The following is a 26,090-nucleotide window of genomic DNA, read 5'->3' on the forward strand; positions in this document are numbered from 1 at the left end:
AAACTGCCCACAAGGTCATGGCAGAGTCTACAGGTGAAAAGTGTGTGCCAGAGGATATCTGGGCTGTCATTCCCCCTACCCCTAAGCAACTCGTGCTGGAATTAGGGGGAGGGAGACTCTGTGCCTATGATCACTTCTGTGTCTGAATCCCAAGCTGCTGCATAGAGAGATGGGGGAGAGTCCCAGATTCTCGTAGCCAACTCTGAGGATCAGAACTCCATTAAGGCAGTTTGACTACATTTCAATTCTCTTCAACAAAAGCCAAAGTTCACTTCAATGCACAGCACATACAAAAGGCTAAAATGTTCAAAAAAGGATTCGATTCAGTTGATATTATCAATTTATTAAAGAAATGTGAACTTTTTAAAAACGAGGGTGAGACTATCACAGCTTCACGCACTGTGGAGTCGTGCAAACTAAAGGCGACGCCTTCCATATCCGCTCTCCTGCAGGGGCGGAAGTCCTGGCGACAGAATCAAGTCCCTCTCTTCTTACCGACGGATCTTCTGTTTTGCTTGGAAGTATTTCCCCAACCTCACTCGAGTAACCATGCTGAAATTTCATAGACCACTTCTCTCTTCTGCTACCCCACCTATGGGATGCTGAGGACCCCAGGAACAGGCTACTCTGGGAGTAGTACCTGTTGGCAGCTTAGTTCCACGATGCAGAATAAAGTAAGGACAATACACAATTAGAGTAAGTTTGAAGAAACTTAGCATGACAGGTGAATCTGATTCCTTCAGATCTTCTCAGTTTATACTAGCTTCGGTTCTGAACATTTCATAAAGGAATTCTGGCACTGGCTTTGGAAAAGAAGGTTGGAAGTGTCATATCCTTATTTTACTCCCTGTCCTTCCCCAAGATAGGTCTGGGCATGAAATTCAATGACCTGAATTCACATATGGAACAATCCAAAACATAAAAATTGTCTCTTAAGAGTTGGGTACTATCAAGCAGGTTACTGGGGAGAGGCTGAACAGTGAAGAACCTCTCTTACTTTAAAAAGACCCAGAAGAAGAGAGAAAATGCTGAACCTAGGTCAAAAAGTGAAAGGTACCAAAGGCCTGGGGAAATTTACCACACTGAACTAGTCACCCCTAAATAAAGAAGGGTAGATTGTGTGTCTAACAGAAACCCATCTAGCTCCTTCCCACCTTGGATGTGGGAAGGGAAAAGAGGGAGGAGTCTTTCAAAAGAGCAAACAGTTACTCTCTGATGCCCAGCTCTTTCCTCTGGTGGTCAAGGGAGCTTGTTCCTAAGCATGGTAGATGTACTTTAGTCCTTGGACACGCTTGGCTTGGGGAATGGTTGTGCTGACCCTGCTGCTGCTTTACAGGTAATTCTTGGCTGGATCTTCCTGGGAAAGAAAAATACAATGGAAAACACCATCATTAATTTAGCTTTAGTCACAGATTGTCTGGCTCCTACCAACTGCTCTGATTAAACCGTATTAAACAGAAAATCCCACGGAGTTCAGCCCGACTCATCCTTTCTCTGAAAATTCTGTCTCATGTAGGGCAAAGAACACTGGTCATGCCAAGTGAAGGCAACCAGGATGGGGAGGGGACTCAGAGCCATGCTGGGAAAGGACAGGATGAAGGAACTGGGAACACTGAGCTTGGAAGAAGCTGGGGAGCACGTACATCATGACTATCTCGCAATGTATGAATAGCTGTTATGGCGATAAGGGGGAAGACTGATTTTATTTGATCGTAGAGAAGGCAGAGCTAGATCAGTGTTAAGGAAGTAGGAGGGAGAGGAATTGTCTCAGAGGCCATGAGGATCCCTTTACTATATGTCTCTAAATCAGACAACCATTTATTGTGGGTATTATAGAGAATTCCTGGCCAGGGAGGGGGTTAGGACTATATGCTCCCTTAGGTCCTCTCCAACCTTGAAATTTTGATCTTCTACTTGGAAAATGTTCAATTAGGTTACATCAGCTGACAATTAGCCGACAAGCATCGGTGCTGAGACTGACCTCTCCTACAAACAAATTATTCCTCTTAGGGATTCTTATAGGAAAGGTTTTTAAATCATATTGGCTGGAATATGAAACTGCTCTGCAACAAAACTGGTTCAGATCTTCCATCTTCTCAACTTTTATAATAAACATTCCTATAGTAGTGTTTTAAGTCTAACAAGGCACTTTTTACACCTATCTCATTTGTCTCTCACAACAAATTAAGAAGGCACTACCTTCATTTTCCAGCTAAGCAAAGCCTCAGACTATGACAACTCATCAAGTTACACAGGGAATGAATACTGGAGGCAAAGTCTTTCCTGACATCAAATCGCAAATTTTTCTCCCCACTCCATCACACAGCTTCTAACCACATTTATTAGGTGCTTACTACATGCCAAGAACAGTACTATGTCTCAAGAATCGCAATTAAATTGTTGTGTGAAAGCTTTAACTCAAATTATGTGTTAATCTAATCACTGCCTTTTTCTCTTTTCCCCATGGTAAATATGCAACTCAGTTTAGTTTTCTTCTATATTTTTCCCCCAAAAAAACCTATGGTCATAAATGTTATATTACAGAGACACATCTATGGAAATTATCTATAAAAGGAGAGAAGACAGGACATAATACTGGTTCACAGCTACTGCCAGGCAGTCTAATAAGCTAATAGAGAGAAGGGAAAGAAGGGGATGGGAGCCTGGTATCTGAGCCTCAGTTGTTTCAGATGTAAAATAGGAATACACATGTACTACCTCTCTCACCGGGCTATTGTGAGTAATGTGCTTTGTAATCTTTAATGATAACAATACATTAACATTTTTGTTTTTTGTGGGGCAATGAGGGTCACACAGTGAGTGAAGCATCAAGTGTCTGTGACCGGATTTGAACTCAGGTCCTCCTGAATCCAGGGCCAGTGCTTTATCCACTGTGCCACCTAGCTGCCCCCAACAATACACTATTTTTATTTTTATTTTTTTTTTTAGTGAGGCAATTGGGGTTAAGTGACTTGCCCAGGGCCACACAGCTAGTAAGTGTTAAGTTGTCTGAGGCCGGATTTGAACTCAGGTACTCCTGACTCCAGGGCCGGTGCTCTATCCACTGCGCCATCTAGCTGCCCAACAATACACTATTAATACAATATACAGACATTCAAAAACAGGGGCTTTCATCTCTTGGATTCAAAGGCAATCTCTGATAAAACAAATCACAAACGTCAGATCTTTCTTATCCCCCACTTCAGTACTCCTTGACACAACTGGGATATGGGAAAACCTTCACCTAAGGCTGGTCACTGCAGGTGCTGGGCTCACCTGGACTATACAGTCTCCATCTCATGGTCTTGGTCCTGCTCTTCTTCCTCCTCCTCCTCCTCCTCTTCCTCCTCTGCAGCGCCCTTCTCTCCAGGGGCATCCCCATCCCGGGCAATCTCTTCCACGTGAGCAAGCATGTCAGCCATCAGTGCCTCCTCCAGCCTCTTTCTCACCTGCTGTACGAGTTCTTCCTGTTTCCTAACGCAGAACAAAGAACACAGTCAGGTACCTCTGATGATCAATCAGCTACAGCCAAACAGTGCAAATACTGGGTCAGCTACAGCAAAGTTTTCTGATCATATACTTAGTTTCAGAAATCCTACTTCAGAGCTGACATTTTAAAATTAAATAATTTTATATATGTCCTTACTAGCTTTTCCTTGGAATCTACTTTCATCATTAGAAGGAACCCAAGTCTTTGCCATTAAACATGGTATTCAGCACATGATTGAACTAAAAGTATTTGCTTCTATCTGTATCAGAACAACCCTGTCAAGTGAGGGGTCCAAGAACTACTGCCATCCCCCTCCAACGATGAGGAAGATAAAGTGACTTCCTCTGATCACAGCTAACACAGCTGGCTACACACACCCCCCTCCAACAGGAATTCCCCTCTCCCCCTGAAGGGGTAGCCCTGTTACCGTAAGTAAAAGAATCTTGCAAAAATTAAATGTGACCTGTTATTTCTTGGAGTGCTGTTGTTACAATAAGGGCATCACATAGTTTGGAGGGCTAACTAACAAGCTAGAAAAAGACCAGAGGGAAGGCAACCATGAGGTCCCATGAAGACAGGTTATCTTACAAAAGAACAGACTTGGCCAGGGAGGGAGGGAGGGAGCAGAATGTCTTCAGATATTTGAGGGGTTGTTATGAGATCCCACTGACTAAGGGTTTAAGGAGAGGCTAGAAAGCCACTTGCCAAGGATGTTGTAAAAGGGAATTGGGCATGAGGTGTGGCTTGTACCACAGGATTTCTGAGGTCCTTTCCAAATCTAAGACTTTGTTAATTGATAGCATTCATTCCTTGGGGTTGAGGGAAGAGTGCCATTCCATAATACTCCCAAGGATAAAGGGAGAAAATTTTAGAGCAAAATGTTTCCAACATTTGTTTTTATAAGACTTCAAGTTCCAAATTTCTCTCTCCCTCTCTTCCCTCCCCCCTCCCCAAAACAGCAAAGCAATCTGAAATAGATTATACATGTACAATCACATTAAACCTATTTCTGCATTAGTCATGTTGTGAAAGAAGAATCAGAACGGAAAAATTTTAGAGCAAAATGGACAAAATTAAGCTTTATCCATAAAGCGAAAGTGACTGTACATACTATATATTTTGATAGATACAATTTCACATTTTTACTAACATTATTTATATTTCATTATGGCATTCCAAAGAATGTCAGGGTTCTTCTGCAGGATACAGTTTGGAAAACACTACTCTAACAACACGAAATCAGGAAAGGTGAGATTGTGCAATGTTAGAACATATATAATTTTAGAGCTAGGAGATATCATTTAGTCTCCACATTTTTTTTTTTTTTGGTGAGGCAATTGGGGTTAAGTGACTTGCCCAGAGTCACACAGCTAGTAAGTGTTAAGTGTCTGAGGCTGGATTTGAACTCAGGTCCTCCTGAATCCAGGGCCGGTGCTCTATCCACTGCGTCACCTAGCTGCCCCCAGTCCCCACATTTTATAAAGGAAGTAGAGGTTCAGAAAGGTTGAAGGAGTTGCCTAATTTTTCATATAAATAAGGAATGATTAGAACTTGAACCCCAGTCTCTCAACTTTGAATCCAGGGTTTTCACCATTATACCAAACTAGCTGTCAGTCTCTTAAATTAGCCCTTAGGAATTAGCCTCCTGAGCTCCCCCAAACATCATTTCAGTGGATCTTTCCATTAACAGGTAGTCAGGGCAGTGAAGGTGTAGCACCTTGCCCAAGCTCATAGAATGAAGTAGACAGTTGAGGAGCAGATACAGGCCTTTTAAGCCCAGGATTCTAGTAGACCCCCCTGCCTTCCCAAAGTCCACAAGTTCCTCTACACTAAGACATGCCAGCACACCCTGTCCAGTCAGTACAGGACCCATTAGATTCTACCAAATGGGGGGCGTCTTGAGACAGCACAGGAACTAAGGAATGAGACAGAGTGCAAAGCCTCCCTCTCTCCTACCTGTGCCCAAACTGAAGAAGCAGGGTGCCTCTCACAGGAACACAGGCCCTCTTAACAGTCTAGTTTACAACTCCAATCTTGTCAGGCTACTGATGTCCTAGGCTAGAAACATGCTACTGTCATCATGGTGGGAACACTGACTTGTGGAAGGAGGACTTTCAAGGCCAGGTCCCAGGCTCCACGTCTTATGTGGGGGTACAGAAAACACGAAGGTCCAGCCTTCATGCAGCTTACTGCTCTATTAGACAAGCAGGCAACACCAACGGGTGAAAGAGATTGTACCTATCCCAGGCAGTACTCGAAACAAATCCTGGTACCCAGGTAGGCAACGTTTCATCCATCAGGCTACTCAAATGGACCTAGATCACCAACCACACAGGGAAGGCCAAACTCCCCATAAGAATCTGGCCCCTGGCTTATCTCTACTTTCTGTTACTTTTTTTTTTTAGAGAGGTGAATGGGCAGCCAAACTCACATTCTTCAAGCCTCGAGTTTTCCCTTCTATGAAATTAACAGCTTGAATCTTGTTTCCAAGAATTAAAATGCAGACCTCTGCTGCTCACTGGCAATGAGTACAAGAGTTTTTGTTGGGGGCAGCTAGGTGGCGCAGTGGATAGAGCACCAGCCCTGGATTCAGGAGGACCTGACTTCAAATCCAGCCTCAGACACTTGACACTTACTAGCTGTGTGACCCTGGGCAAGTCACTTAACCTCAATTGCCTCACAAAAAAAAAATTAAGTTGATGTGAAAGAGTTTTTGTTACATGTTTACATAGAGCATCAACTGCCCAAAGTTAATTTCTAATCCATTTCCCCATTACCTGATATCTTCATCAGTCACCATGAATGCTTTGCAGAGTGGTTGGGAGGTATTAAGCCATACCCCAGGGTTCTTCTCAACAGCTGCTGAGAGTTGCCCAGTGATGGGCATCGTGCTAGTGTGCAGAGCACTGGCAATGGCAGAGAGGAGGGTTTATCAGTGCAACCTGGGCCAACCCCTGCAGGACAGAATTTACCAGATGGATAAGGTGGAGGAAAAGAAAAGCTGCTGAATCAACTTGCTCCATAAATGTCATCACGTAGTACTTTAAAAGAAGCAAAATGCTAAGTTCCCTGCAACCCCCTTTTAGCACACCACCAGATGGTCAAACTCCATACTGCTGCTGAGGCTTTTTAAAGGCAATACAAGTAAACACTGTATTTCAGTCACAAACCTACTTACTATAACTTGCCAGATACTTTAACTGCTTCTCTAAGAACTGGGATCAGAGAAACCACTTACCTGGGGGAGGGCTAGTCAGCTTGATGCTAGGGAGAATGAACTACTGGCTTCTAAGGCTGAAGCACTAGCTGATGAGATCCTAACCTGCCATCCTGGGGCAGCAGTCCCCGAGCAATGCTTTTACGGAAGGCTTTGGGTATGATGTATTAATGACACTACTGAGAAAACAAAGTTGGTGGGAATAATGTCCTGTGGGAGGACGTGGTCTGCCTAGCCACATCAAATGTTACCAGACCAAATGAAGTTAAGTGTTGAACCAGTACTTCAGTCATGGTGAAAAAAGGAACTGCCTGTCTCCATAGCAATGGAGTGATGGCTTACATTTAAGGTAGGATACAGAATTAAACTCTAACAGTTTTAATCCTCCCACATTCCACATGTTCTAAGGAGTTACCAAATTCCACACCAAGGGGTTCTTTATACATAGAAACCTTTCCTCTGTTCTTTCAAATATGCAAGAATTTTCTTTGAACCACCACCTTTCTAAGGAGAGCTGAAGTAACATTTGCTAATTAAAGTCAGACCCAGCTTCTTAAACATCAGAGAGCTGGCCTTGGCTAGTGTTCTTCAGCCCATTCTACAAAACCCAATTCAGAATTCAAAAGCAAACCCACAGGTTGAGCAGGGGGCACCATGCAAGTAACACTGGACAAGGTGGGTCAGGGACCCAGGTTCTAATCTTGGCTCTGCCACCATCTCCCTGAATAATCTTAGGCAAGTTACTCCCTGAGCTTCCATTTCCTCACCTGGAATACACTCAACGGCCCCCTCTGGGTTCTGACCTTCTGGGTTCTACTGTACTTTCCACAGTAAAGCTTTCCTCCATTGCCTAACAGTCAGTCCAGGATAAGTGTAATTGAAGGCTCACAAAAGAAAGAAAAGACTCTTCTTTTCAACATGCAGTCAAAAAGAGGTACTAATTACCTTGTAAACCTTTAGGAAGATCATTGTTTTCACAAGCTCTTCTGCAATGTCAAAGGCATTCAATCCCACTTAGTTTTCTTTTCCCAAAAAAGCTATCAAAGAAAACATTTATATTTATTTACACAGAAAAGGTTAACCCAAGGGAGGACTCTGATGATACAAAAAAACCCAAACAAAAATCCCAGAATTCAGATACCTGGCCTGGGTTATCAAGGACAGGCTGCCTAAGGATGTGTGTGTGTGTGTGATGAGAGAGAGAGAGGACAGAGACAGACATTCTAACTGGTGTCCTGCTCACACTGACCTCATCCCATAGCTTGTCTGCAACTCCTTCCACATACCCCTATTTTTTTCTGTAAAATAGTAGCTTGTGGAAGCTTACTAAAGCAAATCCTCTCATGTTTAACTGGTGTACATTCAATTTCTTTAATATGGCTTTTTTTTCAATACCTAGAATATTAATATAGTAGCTTCAATGTCCAACCCGATATCTCTTCTCATCTAAACACAGAATCTCCATATATCTAATAATCCCCACATAATCTACTTTTTTATAGGAGTACTCATTTACTTAGTATGACTCCCCCTCCAGCTTTGCATCTTGATTAGTCCTAAAATGAACCAATGATATTATCAACATTTAATACAGGCAGACCTTTTTTACTGCACTTCACCTTTATTGTGCTCTGCCAGATATTGTGGTTTTTTTACAAACTGAGTTTGTAAAGTCTATCAGCAGCATTTTTCTAATAGCATGTGCTCATATCATGTCTATGTGTCATGCTTTGATAATTCTCACATTATTTCACACTTTGTCACTATCGTCACATCTGTTGCAGTGATCTGGAATCAGTGATCTTGATGTCACTATTTTCATTGTTCTTGGGGTGTCACAAATTGCACCCATAAGCCAGTGAACTTAACTGATAAGTGTGTGTGTTCTGACTTCCACAAAGCAGTCACTTGCCTGTCCTCCTCCCTCTCCTTAGGCCCTCTCTATCCTGAGACACAATATTAAAATTAGGCCAATTGATAACCCTACAATGGCTTCTAAGTGTTCAAGTGAAGAAAGAGTCAATTCATTTGGAAACTTCACTGTCTGTCTTTATTTTAAGAAACTGCCCACAGCCACTCTGGACCCTCAGAGCAGCCACCAACTGATCAACCAGCAACCAACAGCAAGAAGCCTTCACTAGAAAAAAGATTACCATATGTTGTAAGACTAAGATGATGGTTAGCATTTTTTTAAGCGATAAAAATATTATTTTTAAATTAAGGTGTGTAATATGGCTTTTTAGACATAATCCTATTGCAGACTACTTACCAGACTACAGTAAATGTTAAAATAAAGTAAACCCACAGGTATAAACAAAGAAGAGCAGTAAAGAACATAGGGACCTAGGTTCTAGTTATGGTTCTGCCACTTATTTGTCTACCCTTTTTATATATGTACTGGGAAACCAAAAAATGTGTGTAACTTGCTTTACTGCAATATTCACTTTGCTGGAACCGACCTCGCAATATCTGAGGTTTACCTGTACAGTGAGGTCAAATGGAAAGAATATTAGCTTGAGAATCAGCAGACTTGGGTGGTATGGTCAGTTTTGTCCCCAGTTATTAATTTGTAACCTTAGGTAGGTCACTTCCCCTTGGTTTTCCCATCTGCAAAGAAGGGTTTGACTCAGATGATCTCAAATGTGCCTATTTAGCCCTAAAATTTTGTGCCCCAAAGATAACTCACAACCAGCTTTGATCCTTAAAATTGTCCTACATTCAGGATAATGGAAAAGCAGTCATGAAGCAGGCCTGATGGGTGAGCTATGCATCATGTTACGTAAGGAAGACCCAAGCTGTGAATCGACCTCATTTCGTGTTCTCTGGGCTGGTAACATTGCCATGCTGATGTGCTAAGCCTCCTGAGGTTACAAAGAACGTAGACTTCAAATTGTCAGAGAGATCTACAGCTCTGAGAACTCCCAACAAATGGTCTAGGAATCCAAGTCCATGGGCAATGCAATGTGGTCACATCCCTACGTAAACCAGTTGGCATCAGCGATGCTGGATGGAACTCCTTTAGGTACACAGCAGGGGAAATACTAGGATTTATGAGCCTGAGAACGCCCAGCAACCAAAGGGCTCCTGTATGCAGTCTAGCACTGGGAGAAGCCACCTCCTCTGTAACATGGGAAGAGCATGAGACTACAGACGGGGAAAACTGAGGCCCGGGAGCCAGATTTCTTTCGCTCTTTCTAATCCAAACACCCCCAGTCCCTGCCACCTCCCCTTGTTGTGCACTTAAACTTCTAAAAAAAGAGCACACGCCTTTGAAAACTGTGCCTATTCAGAGTAAGACAAAATGCAATGAACAGGTCTGTGAGTCTCACCTGTCGAGGCTGGTCCCACCGCCTCTCTGTGGATCGCTCTTTACTTTATTACTGGGATGGTTAGTAATCTTGGTAACAGGCTCGTTTGAGATGGATGCTGTCTGCCGGACAGGGAGTGCTGTATTTAAATCTGGTTTTCCCTGGAACACCAAGCAAATTAGACTGTACTTCTAACAACAATCCACATTTGTATAACACTTTATTTACAAAGTGTTCTTCCCCACAGAGAAGTTGCAATTGTTACAGAATAACATTGCTGTCCCCACCTTGTTCAACTTAATCTTAAAAAAGGCTAATTCTAGAAAGTCAGAGCTGGGATACTTTAGAGGTTCCCCCTTACCCAGAGGTGGGCAATAGGCAGCCCTTGGGTTTCCTGCTATGGCCCCCAACACTCTCTGGTTCACCCAAACCAGATTAAAATGTAAAATAAATAAAAACATAAAAATACAAAAGAACCACAGATAATATTCAGATGTGTTAGGCTTCTAAGTTACTGTATGCCCAGAGGGATCCTGTCCCCATTTCTTGAATCTGATGCCCCTGCTCTAACCCAATCTCTTAATTTCCTAGATGGGGAAGAAGAGACAATAAAGAGAACCTGACATATAGAAGCATACAAAATCACAGACAAGGTGCCTTATAGGGACACTTGGGAAAGTAAACATGCACCCAATTTCAAGGATTTGTTTTAGAACTGATTTACTAAATGTAGGTGAAAACACAGGCTAGTTGGTAAAGAAACCTAAATCCCTAAGTTCACCTTTCTTAATAGTTGTGGGTAGGCCAACAGATTCAGCAGGGCCAGCAAAGACAAGTTTTTCTATTTTAACATGGCCTCCTTGTCAGTTCTGTGGCCCAGCTCAATAATCCAGACTATGCCAAGCACAGGTGCTCTTTCTTGTTGCTTCTAAGATTCACATAGGATGGTGAGAAATCTGGACATAGCCTCTGCTTGAAATCCTGATAAATAGCAACTCTACAGTGGCGATAGACAGGCAGGGGTGACAAAGTCAAAAGAAACTGGGGGCAGAGGGGAATGGGAGAAATCATGACATAGAAAGCTATACATTAACATTACCTATGTTCCAACTGTATTTTAATTTTATTTTGTTCAATATTTCCCAATCACATTTGGGGGGGGCGGGGCAATGGGGGTTAAGTGACTTGCCCAGGGTCACACAGCTAGTAAGTGTCCAGTGTCTGAGGCCGGATTTGAACTCAGGTCCTCCTGACTCCAGGGCTGGTGCTCTATCCACTGCGCCACCTAGCCGCCCCCTCCCAATTACATTTTAAAATTCCTCTGCAGTGAGAAATGTTGCAGGACTCCTGGTCTAGGTTTGATCCCTCTAGTATTCGGGTTCTCAAGAGTTGGAAAGAACCTCCAAAGCACCAGCAGCAGCCCATTATTCTCAGGGGAAAAGTCCGTCGCATTTGCCCCTAAGGAGCCTGGTCCCTGCTTGAGGTGTCGTGTACAGGGCCCCTGTCTCCCCAAGGCAAACTTCCCTGCTCTGAGGCTCCAGGGAGGGAGCTCCTCCTCGCCCTGAGCAGCAGTCCACTCCTCTAGGGCTGCTGCGTCTAGGCCACAAGGACTCCCTGGGAGCCCACCCCGCTCGGCAGCCCTGCATAGTCTGGAAGGCAGCCTCCAAGCCTCCCACAGCCACATCTCCTCTTCAATAATTACACCATACCCCAGCAGTTCCTAGAAGACAAACACCTTGAGGGCAAGAGACTTCATTCATCTTTGTAATCCCCCAGATCAAACCAACTGTGCTCTCCTTGATCTTCTCTATCTCCTAGACATACTGCATTTCACTGATGTTAAGTGGTCAGAAGAGATGATCATTTCTCCCTCTTCTACTGTATGAAACAACACGAATTCAGACTCAAGAGAATCTGGGTTTGAATCCGGGGTCCACTAAGGTCTTCTATGTGACCTTGGACAAAAGTCACCTCTCTAGGGGCAGGTAGGTGGCGTAGTGGATTAAAGCACCGGCCCTGGATTCAGGAGGACCTGAGTCAAATCTGGCCTCAGACACTTGACTCTTACTAGCTGTGTGACCCTGGGCAAGTCACTTAACCCCCACTGCCCCGCAAAAAAAAAAAAAAGTCACTCTCTAGGCCTTCAATTTCCTTATCTGCAAGGTGAAGAGGCTGTTCTAATGCTGAGAGCCTGTTTCACAGAATGTTGGAGCTACAAGGGGCTTCATGATCACTGAATCTGAAGCTGTCATTCAACAGATGAAATTAAAGCTCAGAGAGGTACCACAGCAATTAATCAGCAGAGCCAGGATTAGAAGCCTGGTCTCCTGCTTCTCAATTCAGTAGCTTTTCTTCTTCATAACAGCACCCTCCCAACCTACTGAGAGATGCACAACTCATTGTTTATCACTGCCTAATTGTTTCGGGTACAGAAATAGCTTTCTAAGTAAAGAGTAACTACTCTGGGGTACAGACTATGTCTAACATATTCTGTATGGCTTTTAAAGTAATGTGGGTACTCCCCTCCTCTCCTAATATACACCACACAACCTTCTAGGACCAAGATATCTTTGAGAGTTGCCATGGTCAAAACCTATGAAAAAAGCCATCCAAACTCATTCGGCTGATCTTCTGCCAAACACATTTTTTTTTTTTCGGCCGGGCAATGAGGGTTAAGTGACTTGCCCAGGGTCACCCAGCTAGTAAGTGTCAAGTGTCTGAGGCTGCATTTGAACTCAGGTACTCCTGAATCCAGGGCCAGTGCTTTATCCACTGCACCACTTAGCCACCCCTGACAAACACTTTTTTATCACCAGACCTAGGAATGAACTGAATGCTCCAAAAACCAATCTTCCCGCTCTGGGACCCAACTGAATAAGGTGGTTTTTTACTCCAATCAAACCAACGTAAGAACTTTTTTGAAACTAAGTGACTGGGGCAAGCTAGGTGGCGCAGTGGATAGAGCACCGGCCTAGATTCAGGAGGACCTGAGTTCAAATCCGGCTTCAGACACTTAACACTTACTAGCTGTGTTGTGACCCTGGGCAGGTCCACTTAACCCCAATTGCCTCACCCAAAACAAAACAAAAAAAAAAAAAGAAAGAAACTAAGTGACTGGCATGGTGGAGATACAAATGAATTGTGTTTAAACAAGAGGGAGATCACTTCAGGATAGAGAAGTCAGGGAAGGTGATGCAAAAGCAGGAGGATTGAGTGAGACTTCTTCAGCAAAAGGAGAAGGGAAGAACCCATTTCAGGTAAGTCGAATGGTGTGAGTAAGCACATTACCAGAGCTATAGCCAATAAGTCTGTCTCACTAAAAAGAGACCTTACATAGGGTCAGGTCAGAGTAAAAGAAGCTAGGGAAAAAGGAACTAGGTTGATGTAGGTCTTCAATGCTGTAACAAATTTATATCTAGTTCAGTAAAAAAAAAAAAATGGTCAGGGAGAAGTCATTGCTGTTTAAAAAGAACGATAAATACCACCAAATGTATATCCTCTAAGCCTTCCTAAACAAGGGACACTCTACATCTATTAGGGTGTAGGAATGATAGACTAAAAGTGCTCAGGTTTTTTGATTATGAGTGGTGGTTATTAATGAAGAGAAAATATGAATTGGTAGTACAGAGCCAGCTGTATGAATGAACACTGGAGGCTGGGGTTCACTACAAATATTACACTGAGTCTTGGCTCAATTTCCTCACTCTCTAAAACGTTAATACCCTGTCCTATACCTAACTCCTCAGAGGGTTGTGTTGCTGTGAGGCTTGAACAAGGCAATGATATTGAAAACTTTTTCTAAATCACAAAGCACCAAAATAGTAATAGATTAATATATGTATAGTAAATATAAATGCCAACTACTGTCAGTATTAGAAGGGAAAAAGGGTTACAAAATGCTCCCCAAAGCCCCCAACTCCCCACCTCCATTTGTCTGACAGATCTGTCAGATTAATCTTGAAAGGGGAGAAGAAAATTCAAATATACTCTATTTGGTAACTTCAAAAATACGTAGTATACAGCCATACTAAATTGGCAGCAAAGGTGCCCTACTACCCCCAGTTCTGACATACACATATCCGGAAAGTAGGGGATACTCCAAAGCATCCATAGGGTAGAATAATAAAAGCATTCCTTCAGGAAGCAAGAAGGCTAATACCGTGCTGTGGCAGCACCTGTTCATACTGAAACTGTCCAGGAGATGGGGTCAGCTGCCTGGCAGCCTTTTCATCCTTGCTGACAGGCAAGGCAGAAGAGATAAAAAAAAAAAAAAAAAGACCTGAGTTAAAAAACAAATCTAGGGGCAGCTAGGTGGCGCAATGGATAGAGAACTGGCTCTGGAGTCAGAAGTACCTGAGTTCAAATCTGGCCTCAGACACTTAACACTTACTAGCTGTGTGACCCTGGGCAAGTCACTTAACCCCAATTGCCTCACTAAAAAAAAAAAAAAAAACACAAATCTATAAATTTTACACAAAAAAACAAAGGTCTTAAACCACTTTGCAAATAACTTGCTAATTCTCAGATTATTTCGGTAAACGGTAACCCTCTTTTCTCCCCCCACTTTTTCAACACACATACATTTCCCCATCTGTAAAATGAAGGGACTGGACAAAGTGATCTTTAAGATCCCTTTCCAGCTGTAAATCTTATGCCCATGGATAAAAGGGCACAGACACACTGGGAGAAGAGATGTTATCATAGAGATTCAGGAAGACTCTTCAGCCCTGGATTTCTTCTTTTTGTCTCTCTGCAGCCCTTCCTCTCAATCTTTCCCCTTAATCCATCTTGAACCCCACTGCCATGAAGCATTCCCTAAAGATTGTGACCAGGGGTAATGTGGGAAAAGCATATCAGATGCGAGCCTGCTATAGTGTTTCATAGGATTTTAAGAGCAGTAATGAAACTTTTTTTTGTTGTTTAGTTATTTTCAGTTGTGTCCAACTCTTCATGAGCCCATCTAGAGTTTTCTTGGCAGAGATACAGAGTGGTTTGTCATTTCCTTCTCCAGCCTATTTCACAGATGAGGAAATTGAGGCAAACAGTGTTGAGTGACTTGCAAGGCTCACACAGCTAGTAAGTATCTGGGGCCAGATTTGTGCTCAGTTTCTTCCTGATTCCAGGGCTCTGGCCACTGCACCACCTAGCTGCTGACCAGTAATGAAGTTTAGGGATCAACTAGTTCAATTCACTCCTTTTACAGCTGAAAAAAACAGACGCTCAGAGATGAGAGGGCCCTCCTTGCTCACCAAGACAGGAAGAGGACCCCAAGTCTCCAAGATCCAAATTCAGTGCTCCTCCTGCTCCACCCATCCCCCAAGCTACAACCACAGGCCTTTAACGTGCCCTATGATTTGACTAGTAATAGGTGGGGAAATGTCAAGTGTTACCAGCATTCTTCCTTAACATTAAACAGGAAACTGTTATTTAGAAGAAAGACTCGTGAGGTTAAGTGCATCCTTGCTAGCTATCCTTCTTAAACTCCTTGAGAAAGTCACCTAAAATGGATGCCTGCAATTCCTCACCTCTCTCTTCTCATCCCTGCAGTCTGTCTTCCAACCTCATCAACTCAACTGAGACACTGCTCTCAACCAGGACTATGAGCTCTTCATTGCCTGAGTTAATGGTCTTTTCTCAATCTTCCCATTTCCTGACTTCACACCTTTAACAGTAGTGACACTCACTCCCCTTACTCAGACACTCTTCCCATAGAGCTTAAGGAGAACTCATTCTTGGGAAAGCTAGGAGGCCACAGTGGATAGAGCACTGGCCCTGGATTCAGGAGGACCTGAGTTCAAATCCGGCCTCAAAACCCATAACACTTACTTGCTGTGTGACCCTGAGCAAGTCACTTAATCACTTACCCCAATTGCCTCACCAAAAAAAAAACAAAAACTAACTCATTCCTTTCCCAAAACTTCCCCTTCTTTCCAAATGTTCCTATTACTCCCCTAGGGCCCTGCCAGCCAGTCTAACAAGGCTCCCCCCATCCAGTCATTCTTGACTTCTCACTCAAACTAACTCACACAATTCAATTTTTGCCATTTTTACCTTCACAACATATTTCTAAAGTACTTTTATCTTTACTCACCCAGTCACCCCTGTACATATAGTTCCCCCATGGGCTCTCTCCTAGGCCTTTGCAAAAAACTTTCTAATTGAACTCTGCATTAAGAGTCTTTTTCTAAACCTGCAAAGTCATTTTCCTAAAACTCAGGTCTAACCACATCACACCCCTAATTCAACAGTCTCCATAGAGCTCCTTATTACTTCCAGGATCAACTCTTATTTGGCACCAGGACCCTTCCTACCTTTCCAGGCTCCTTCCACTTTACTCCCTTCCATGCACTCTATGATCAAGCTCCATTGGCCACTTGACTATTCTTCCCATAACCCTCCTCACCCTGATTCTATGCCTCAGCCTTGGATTTCTCCCACCTCCCTTCTAACTCCAAGTTTCCTTGGCTTCCTTTAAGACTCAGTTCAAATACTACCTTCTGCAAGAGGCTTTTCTCCTCCTCTTCCCCTTCCTCTTAGCTTACCTTCTTTATATACACATCTCTTGTATATACACAGTTATTTCCATGTTGTTTTTCCCATTAGATTGTGAGTCCTTGGAGATCAGGACTAAGTTTTTGCTTTTCTTTGTATTACCAGCCCACAACACGGTTCTTGGCACATCGTAAGGACTTAATGAATGCTTGCTGACTGATGAAGTAACTACTGAGAACTCTGCTCAATAATTCATGGATTATCAACAACAGGTAAGGCTGGAGGCAGGGAAACAGATATGGTTAGTGTATACAAGTGTCATGGAAGAAGGCCTACACTTAACCCAAAAAAGATTTTAGGTTCTCCAGAAGGGTCCTTTGGGTAGATCATATTGTGTTGATTGCACCAGGGCCTAGGACACTTCAGGACATCTTCAAGAGGATTCACGGTTACTCAGGATGTCACCCTAACTACCCACACAGGAAAAACAAAATAGACCAAGAATTTTGAAGTACTTTGCTTATGTTGCAATAGGTAATTGAATGGGAAGTTCATTTAAATCACTATCTGTCTCTTGGTCAGGCACTAAATATGATCAAGGAGCTGGGCTTAGAAGCAAAGAGGAGAGAGTCAATTTCAATGATCCCAAAATGCTTTTTGCTGTAAAAGCCCACCTCAACACCAATATTCCCCCAGACATGCTATGTAGTTGCAGATAGACAAGCCCAATCTCAAGAGAATTATAGGTGAGCTGAAGAGCAATGGGAAACCAGATGGCAGTTGTGAATGGACTACAGTATATTATTACTCATGGAACCTTGTGCACAGAAGTGAGATTATCATTAAGGATATGTAAAAGTGAAAAAGATGGGTCGCTCACAGATCAAGAATGATAGATAACTGAGGGGCAGCCACTTTCCATCAAGAAGCAGTGAAAGAGGGCGGCTAGGTGGTGCAGTGGATAAAGCACGGTCCTGGATTCAGGAGTACCTGAGTTCAAATCCGGCCTCAGACACTTGACACTTACTAGCTGTGTGACTCTGGGCAAGTCACTTAACCCCCACTGCCCCGCAAAAAAAAAAAAAAAAAGCAGTGAAAGAGGGGCAGCTAGGTGGCACAGTGGATAGAGCACCAGCCCTGGATTCAGGAGGACCTGAGTTCAAATCCGGCCTCAGACACTTGATACCTTACTAGCTGTGTGACCCTGGGCAAGTCACAACCCTCATTGCCCTGCAAAAAAAAAAAAAAAAAAGCAGCAGCAGCAGCAGCAGCAATAATGAAAGAATCAGAGGAAGAGCTCCAGCCCACTGAGGAGAATCTCCAGAAAGGTTTTGTGCAAAGGCCCAGGCAGCAGGGAATTACCCAGCATTACCCAGGGTAATGAGGCACAGTTCTTGTACCAATCATGGGGGGGTTAAGGAAAAGAGCACAGGCTCACAATGATGAGGTCACAGACACATTGAGTTCTCTTCCAGTGGGTGAGAGAGAGAAGGTGCCTTGAGTTCTTGAAGGTCATACATATGCCAGGGAGTGCTAGCTCTGGTGATGATCTGTACATCTGTTATTCAAGGATCAACCTAGCTAAGTTTGGAGAGACTAGTCACTCGAATGTAGGCCACTGGGTGATGAGTTTTTTGGTCAGAAAAGCTTATGAAATTTGTTTCAGTGAGAGGACCCATGCCTGTGCAATCACGATTCCAACCCAAACATCAAGATTTGCCTTAGAATTCCCTCAGATGACAATGAAATGTAGGAGGATAAAGCAAAAAGCCCCATTTCCATGCAACAGAACTCTGAGTGGACGAAGGGAATGTGTCTCACGTCCTAGGAAAGCTAATGACTTGACCTTCTGCCATCTTAGGAGAGTGGTGACTTTGAGCCTGGGATGACAGGCTAGTCTCCTGATCGAACAACTAGACAAGAGAAGTAGCAAAAGAAGAAGAGCATGATGGTTCTCAACAAAGTAGTCTCTAGATGGATGCAGGGGATAGGTATGGCTTTCAAACATAGCTGACCACTTTCTCAGTCAGATGGTTGACATTTGTGATTAAATGAGCAAGAGCTATTATCGTCTAGGACCCAACTGTCAAAATGGAATTATTTTGGATGATATTACATGAAACAACCTTTACTTAGCAATCTGAGGCTTGTGAGGCACTCCCTTCCCAACAACCCTGCAAGGAAACCAGGGTTAAATATTATTTAGCCCTATCAGAGAGTTGAGAGAACTGAATCTCCAATGGTGACTTGCCCAAGATACCACAGCTGGTAAATGTTACAGCCAGGACCCACAATCCAGTTCTCCCAAACAATCTTCATTACTTTTCCCTTTATACAAACTCACAATAAGTCTTTTGACTGAGTCCTCTTACAAATGCAACTGAATTTTAAAAATTTTATTTGTGATTTATCTGTTACTATTCTATAAAACGTCATATAATTTTCTTTTAAAAATACAAGTTGTCTTATGGGAAAGCATTCATCAAACAACAAAAAGAAAGACACTTTTAGGCACTGAGTCCAGTTAAAGTATAAGGAAAATGCGGACAGGAAAAATAAAATAGCTAAAGAAGAGATGCTGTTGAAATGATTGAAGAATATCAGACAAGGAAGGGACACAATGACATGCAGTTTTATACAGGCAACCACTCAACTTTATGTAAGTGGCATAGGACAAAGAACTAGGATCAAAACTTAACGGAGGAGGAATGAACTGGGTTCAAATTCTTTCTCTGCCACTTGCTACCTGTGTGAAACTCTGGGAAAGTCACTTAAAAGCTCTCGGACACCTCGGTTTCCTCCTCTAAAATGAAAGCCTTAGATTGGATTACCTCTATGGTCCCTTCCAAGCTCTAAATGTAGGTACCTAAAGAGTAGGAATCTATGGGCAGGCCTCCAAACTTGGAGGAATGGTCTGTCAGTTACGTAGTTAGTTAGCAGATGGGCACACCCACGAAATACTCAGAGCACACGGAGAAGATAGCCGGTATATTAAGTGGATCATCAATGGCAGCTTTACAAAAATATATGGGGCAAAAACGGCACAAGATAACAAGACATGGAAGGAAGCAAGTTGTACAACAGAAACTTTCCCCTCTATATAAAATTCTCCTTTTTGTTCTTTTGGCATTTGTTAAGAACAATAATGATGATGACAATGGCTAGCACTTATATGGTGCTTTATGGTTTGCAAAGCACTTCAAAAACATCTTGTTTTATCTTAACCTTGAGAGGCATTATTATCCCTACTTTTTACAGATGAGGAAACTGAGGCAGAGAGAGGGGAAGTCACTTGCCCAGAATTACAAAGTTAGTAGGTGTCTTGAGGCCTGATTTCTAGTAACTGGAAATAATCCAGCACCCTTTCTACTTAGGAGTCAGGTCGGCCATGCCAGCTCTGTGGGCTTGTTTCTTTATTCAATAAAGCATAATAGTATTGGTCCCATCGATCCCTAGTCAATGAATGAGATAACGAATGCAAATGCACACTTTGTAAACCATCAAGTATACTAAAAAGGACCCAGACTAAGAGTGATGACTTGGTTCCTTTGGTGTAAGAAGAATCGCTTGGTTTCCCATAGCATGAAACAGTTTACAAAGCACTATCTTCAGAAGAGACCTGGTCCTGGAATTCTCTGTTTTACAGATGAGAACCCTGAGGCCCCAGATGGTGAGCTGCCCACAATGACATGACTGATTGTGTTTGCCAGCCCTGATTCCAAGGCTACATATAACACCTGTGCACATGAACATTCAGCTCAAATGACTGTGTTTTCAGATGGCTTTCCAGCATCTCAGAGTTGGATATGCACTTCAAGGCATTTAGTCTGAGCCATCCTTAACTGGACAAAAACCTCTCCAATATCTAGAGAAAATGGTCATTCACAGCCTCTGCCCAAAGACCTCTGCAAGTGGGGAGCTCCCCACCTTCTGAGGCTAACACACTGCATTCCTGGAGAGCTCTGACTGTTAGAAGAAGTCTCTATCAAGCAGAAATCTACAGTTTCTACCTACTGCTCCCAGGGTTAGGATCTAAAGAGGCTCGACATGAGCAAAAAGGTCTGGAAAACCTTAGGTATAGAAATGCCTAGAGCCGAGTCTACAAAGGGAAAGGCAAGTCCAGGGACTGGGGCCTATGGTTCCCAACAGAGGGACAAGAGCTTGTGATGGAAGGAGTCCTTACTTTGGCTTGGTTAGAACAGTCATAGCGCATCCTCTGCCGATTCTTGTTCATCTTACTCATGAGCATTTTCCCTGTTCGAAAGTCAAAAGTGCTCAGGTCCATGGAGCTCCCCAGGTAACGGGCTAGCTGAGGTTTGCTTCGGAACTTCTTCCCACTCGGGCTAAAAAGGAAAAGGGAAATTCCTATATTGTAGGGTAGGTTTTGATCGTCTTTCCCCATCCTAAGTGCTAAACAACATTATATCCATCACTGTCACTGTGAAGCATTGTTATAGATGAGGAATGAACCAGGAAACAAAACAACCTCTCCTCTAGTACCCTAGGGGAGGACCATTTTCACAAATTTTTGTGTTCTCGGTCATACCAATCTGAGAATAAAGCCGAATGGGGTATTTTGCCCTCAAAATTGCTAGATTACCCAATGTAATCAACTTTCTGGATGGAAAACTAACTATCCCCATCTATAGCAAGTATAGTCTCTCAAGCCCCCTTATCTAAACATCATAGAATCCTGTAGTTGGAAGGGCCTTAAAAGGTCATTTGGCAATAGGAGCCCACACACTGATCTGGAGCTCTTGCCCATTCCCTCTAAGATTCAAGCTTCAGCTAAGGGTACAAGTTTCATACTAAATCTAAGAGCCTTCAACATGGAGTCAGGAGCCAGGTTCAAATACTAGCTCTGCTGCTTACTGACTGCTGTGATGTTGAGCAAACCTTTTCTTCTCTCTAGGCCTCTGCTTCCTTGTATATAAAAGGACAGGATTAAACTTAAAGATGTCTAATGCCTCTTCCAACTCTAAGTCCTATGACCTTTAGAGCAAAAAATAATGTGCAAATCAGAATTCAACAATCAACCCCCCCCCCCTCAGTTTCAAGAATGACAAAGCAAGAATACAATATTAGACAAAATGTAACAGCAATACCTTTAAAAACCTTTGATCTGACGGGAAGGCTGACAGTCAGACAAAGCTACCTTGTCATCTCACAAGCTGGTTTATTTCCACTTACAAGACAGAAACATTTGCAAACACAATGTAACCCTAGTTTCACCAATTTGGTTATAACAACAACAGCATCTTTAGTTACTGCATAAAGCAATTTACGTTTTACAATATGTTATGTCATTTAACAGAAATATTCATGCAAACTCAGATCTTCAATAAGATGTAACTTATAACCTACAACTTAGATCTTCTTAAGACTTGCCTTAGGCCCAGGAAAGGTCAATGATTTGTTCAAGATTATACTGCAAGTGTTAAGAGTAGGATTTGAGGGCAGCTAGGTGGCACAGTGGATAAAGCACCAGCCCTGGATTCAGGAGTTCCTGAGTTCAAATCCGGCCTCAGACACTTGACACTTACTAGCTGTGTGACCCTGGGCAAGTCACTTAACCCCCATTGCCCCGCAAAAAAAAAAAAAGAAAAAGAAAAAAAAAGAGTAGGATTTGAATTCACACCAGTCTACTCAACTACAAATCCAGTAGTCTAACCACAACTATTCTTTCCACACGATACGTGACCAGCTTTGTGGCCAAATCAAATTATGAACAGAAATATGGAGACAGGCAAAAGCTGTAACTTCTCTTAAGTTCTTGAATAGTTTATATGTTCCTATCTTGCCTTCAAACCCCTCCCCCCCAAGAGATTTCCTTTATAATTATATTCCAACCTCGGTGGTACTAAAATTAGTCCACAACTCTGAGTATATGTAAACTGGGCAACAGTAGGGGGCCATTTCCTACATTCACTGATTGCTGGAACCAGAAAGGAACTAGCTCAGTGATCAGCTAAGACAATCCTTTCAATTTACATATGGAAATTGGGCCCCCAAAGGAGGGAAATGACATGCCCTTGGTTGTCACACAGCAAGAGAATGACAGAGTGGGGACTGACTCTCAGGTTTTTAAGTACCTTTTTAAGGATCCCACCTCTACACCACCCTGTCTGCTTTAAAATTGGCTACATTAAGTTTGACTTAATCCCTTTCCAAAAAAAAAATCCACTTTTATTTCTGCATTTTCAACCCAACCTAGCATAAGAGCACTCCCACCATCAATATAACCTCCAATTCTTTAGGGATTAATTTGGAACAAGCAACCTATAGAGTTACCACACCTCTCTAAGAAACACATGAAACATTTTACACCTTGATCCAAAGAACCCCAAAACCTATGAAGGTTAGCTATAAAAAATATATTTTTGGGGGGCAGCTAGGTGGCGCAGTGGATAAAGCACCGGCCCTGGATTCAGGAGTACCTGAGTTCAAATCAGGACTCAGACACTTGACACTTACTAGCTGTGTGACCCTGAGCAAGTCACTTAACCCCCATTGCCCGCCCCCCAAAATTTTTCACTGTTTGTGTGTTTTAATTTCTAATTGTTAGAAGTGTTTCTAACATGTACAGAAAGGAGCAAAAAAATTAATACAAGGAAAGAAATGGCTTAATATTAACCACTGCAAACTGCTTGACTAACAGAACTTCTCCGTTCTGTATCCTTGTTTCAGTGACCCAATAAGATATTGAAGTACCAATTGGCAATAATGTAAAATGTTTTCAAGAGAAAGGGGTGTGGGGCAGCTAGGTGGTGTAGTGGATAAAGCACTGGCCTTGGATTCAGGAGTACCTGAGTTCAAATCCAGCCTCAGACATTTGACAGTTTACTAGCTGTGTGACCCTGGGCAAATCACTTAACCCCAATTGCCTCACTTAAAAAAAAAAGAGAGAGAAAGGGGTGTGGGGTCGTTAGTAGCTCTCATGATAAAAGGGGAAAAGATTTGGAGCTTAGAGACACAGAAGAACTAAAGAAACACTAAATACAAAGGAAAAGGGACTGCAAAAAAAAAGTCAAGCTGTCTCTAAACAATCCCTTGTTAGTAACTGTTACTGAACAATTCAGCAATAAAAAATAGAGAGAATAATTTGAATGGGGGTGGGGGGGAGAACCACAAGCCAAGGCCATGTTTTCCTCAAGTTTATCTAACTGAAAAGTATACCTTAATCTGACAATGTTAGGCTACATTTTAGAGAGTAGTAGTCATTGACCTCCCATCTCCCTAGCAAAAGAAGCTGAGAACTGATTAGGTAAACTAATTTTTTTCTTATTCTTCTAAATCTAAATCTAGATCTAAATCTAATCTAAAGTTAGATGCATTTTAGAGAATGCCTAATGCTGATCCTTGAATTTTAACAAATGCTGACATACTCTTAGAAAAACTTACTATTAATTTCCCTAATTTGCCCCAACCAGAAGAGTCAATTCAACATCTCTTAAAATCAGCTTTCAAAGAGTATTAAGTATTCCTTATCTGTAAAAAGACAATCTCCCTACCTTACTGTACTGTTGTGAGGAAACTGCTCTGCAAACCTTAAAGCACCACATAAATGCAAGCTAACATTGTTATTAACAGTTTAATAGGTTGCTGAATGATAGTTGCACACAGAAACTGACCAGAAGCCTATGCCTAAAGCAAACACTTTCCCATGTTGTTAGTTTCTGGTGAGAATTTCTTTTGATGCCAATAAGCAAACACTGATAACAGAGGGAAGAAAGAGTACACATTTGGTATAAGTAATTTGTCTTCTAGTTGCAGCTTTGAAGAAATTGTCAAGCTATATCCACATATAAGACCAACAGCTTCCCCAGGGCCCCCCTAATTAACATGAAACCAGATTATTAAATCATCTAAATCATACTTTTGTGCACTAGAAGCTCCACTAAGCAGAGGCAACAACAAAGTGTTCTGCAAACCTTAAAAGCACTATATATTAAGGTTCACTATCAATGGAAAGAACCTCAGACTTAGAAGACCTGACAGTGGAAAATCACCATCTCTGAGTCTCAGATTCCTCATCTCTAAAATAGGGACACAATAATAGTTGATCAGCCAACCACAAAGTACTTGTGAAGAAAGTGCTTTATAAAATTTAAAGTACTATAGTAATATTACATACCTGGTAAAATTGAGGGGAGAAAATAAAAGCTGTCCTCAGAAGCAAACTATTTTTCAAGAGTGAGAAAATTTGGGGAAAGACTGAAACAAATGGATTGGAGGCCATTCAATGAAGCCAGCCAATGCCAGGTGCATGGTCTAAATGTGCAACTAGCTCTTTGTTCTATTCTTGTTATGGTAGGAGAGAAGGACCGCCTTCCCCCTCTGGTTCCTACCCTCTGAAAGTCTAGGCCAAATAGACTCCCTTTGAACTTGGGGGTAAAGAAAAGGGAAGGGGGATGAAAAGAAAAAACCCCGGGGGCTATATGCTCCAAGGCAGAATTGAGCAGAGGGGAAAATACTCCCCTGGGGTTCCGGATGATTTAGGCTCCAAGTGACAAATTGCATCGTAAATTTCTTCATAAAACACATTTGCATTCTTTAAAATGAGCTAGTCCAATCCCCCACCCCTCCCAAACACACAAAGGACTGGGGGATGGATTAGGGGGCACTGCGTGTTCCACGCTGCATAGCTATGTCTAATAAAGGGACCCTTCACGATCCGATAAAGCAGTCAAGTTTCCTGCACTGCATATGCTGCATTAAACAAAGCGGACTGCAGCTCTAGAAGCCTATTAAAGTTTGTATTCCAATAGCTGCATTTAGGGAAAGGGAACCCCATGTGGCTCCAACGGCGCCTACACCAATCTATCATTTGTGATTTTAGACATTGCAATAAAGACTATTTCTCCCCCACCCCCCCACCCCCAGCTGCTGCACCCAGAAGGCTTCCTATTTCTCCTGCATGCAGTCATGCTAGGTGGCTTAGGGGGAAAAAATTAGGGGAGTGGGAATGCAGAAGAGAAGATGAAGATGACTATTATTTTTTCGTGAAGGGCTTCTCCTAGCATGCAGGTCTAGCAGCACATGCAAGTTTCTGGCCAGACTGGATCCTGGCAGCCCTGGGGGACAGGGCGGGGGTGGTTTGCAGGCAGCCAGGGGGCCCGGCCAGTCCCAGGGGTTGGCTGTCGCCCTACATTAAAGGACAGTAGTGCAGGAAGGCGACTCCTGGTGCCCTGGTTCTGGCCTGGGCAGCAGCTGCAGGCTGAGGAAGAAGGGGGTGGGGGGAGCTGCTGCAGCCCAATGCAAGTTTCCTCGCTCCAAGGGGCCAGTGCAGGGTGGGGGGAAGGGAGCCGAGCCGGGCCGGGCCCCCGCCCCGCGGGCTTCGTGGGCTCTTTCCCCCCATTCCCGGTTCCAATGGTCCATTCACCTATAGTAATAGACATCACTCTTGCCGGCTGACAGACCCGACTTTCTGGTCACTTCTTCCCTTTTCCAGCCCTGGGGGAGAGCTGAGCACTCCCACCTCTTCCGCTCCATCGCTGCGCGGGCACAGGGGCTCCCCCGCCGCCGCGGTCGCTCCTCCTCGCTCGGGCTCCCCCGGGCCGAGCTGGCCGCACCGCCGCCGCCG

At 43.1% G+C, this 26,090-nt stretch overlaps 1 protein-coding gene across 1 annotated transcript; it reads right to left on the minus strand.

Annotated features, from left to right (window-relative positions):
• Positions 1-327: 327 nt before the first annotated feature.
• MBD3 (methyl-CpG binding domain protein 3) lies at positions 328-26,090 on the minus strand. Its single transcript, XM_043976265.1, is given in 11 exon segments — positions 328-1,357; positions 3,277-3,474; positions 6,268-6,421; positions 6,424-6,444; positions 7,653-7,676; positions 7,679-7,718; positions 7,721-7,744; positions 10,037-10,054; positions 10,057-10,176; positions 20,691-20,850; positions 25,890-26,090. Coding segments are annotated over 10 exon segments (864 nt in total). The 5' UTR covers positions 26,000-26,090; the 3' UTR covers positions 328-1,357; positions 3,277-3,281.

The sequence above is a fragment of the Dromiciops gliroides genome, chromosome 1, assembly GCF_019393635.1.
Source record: "Dromiciops gliroides isolate mDroGli1 chromosome 1, mDroGli1.pri, whole genome shotgun sequence".
Classification (NCBI taxonomy): domain Eukaryota; kingdom Metazoa; phylum Chordata; class Mammalia; order Microbiotheria; family Microbiotheriidae; genus Dromiciops; species Dromiciops gliroides.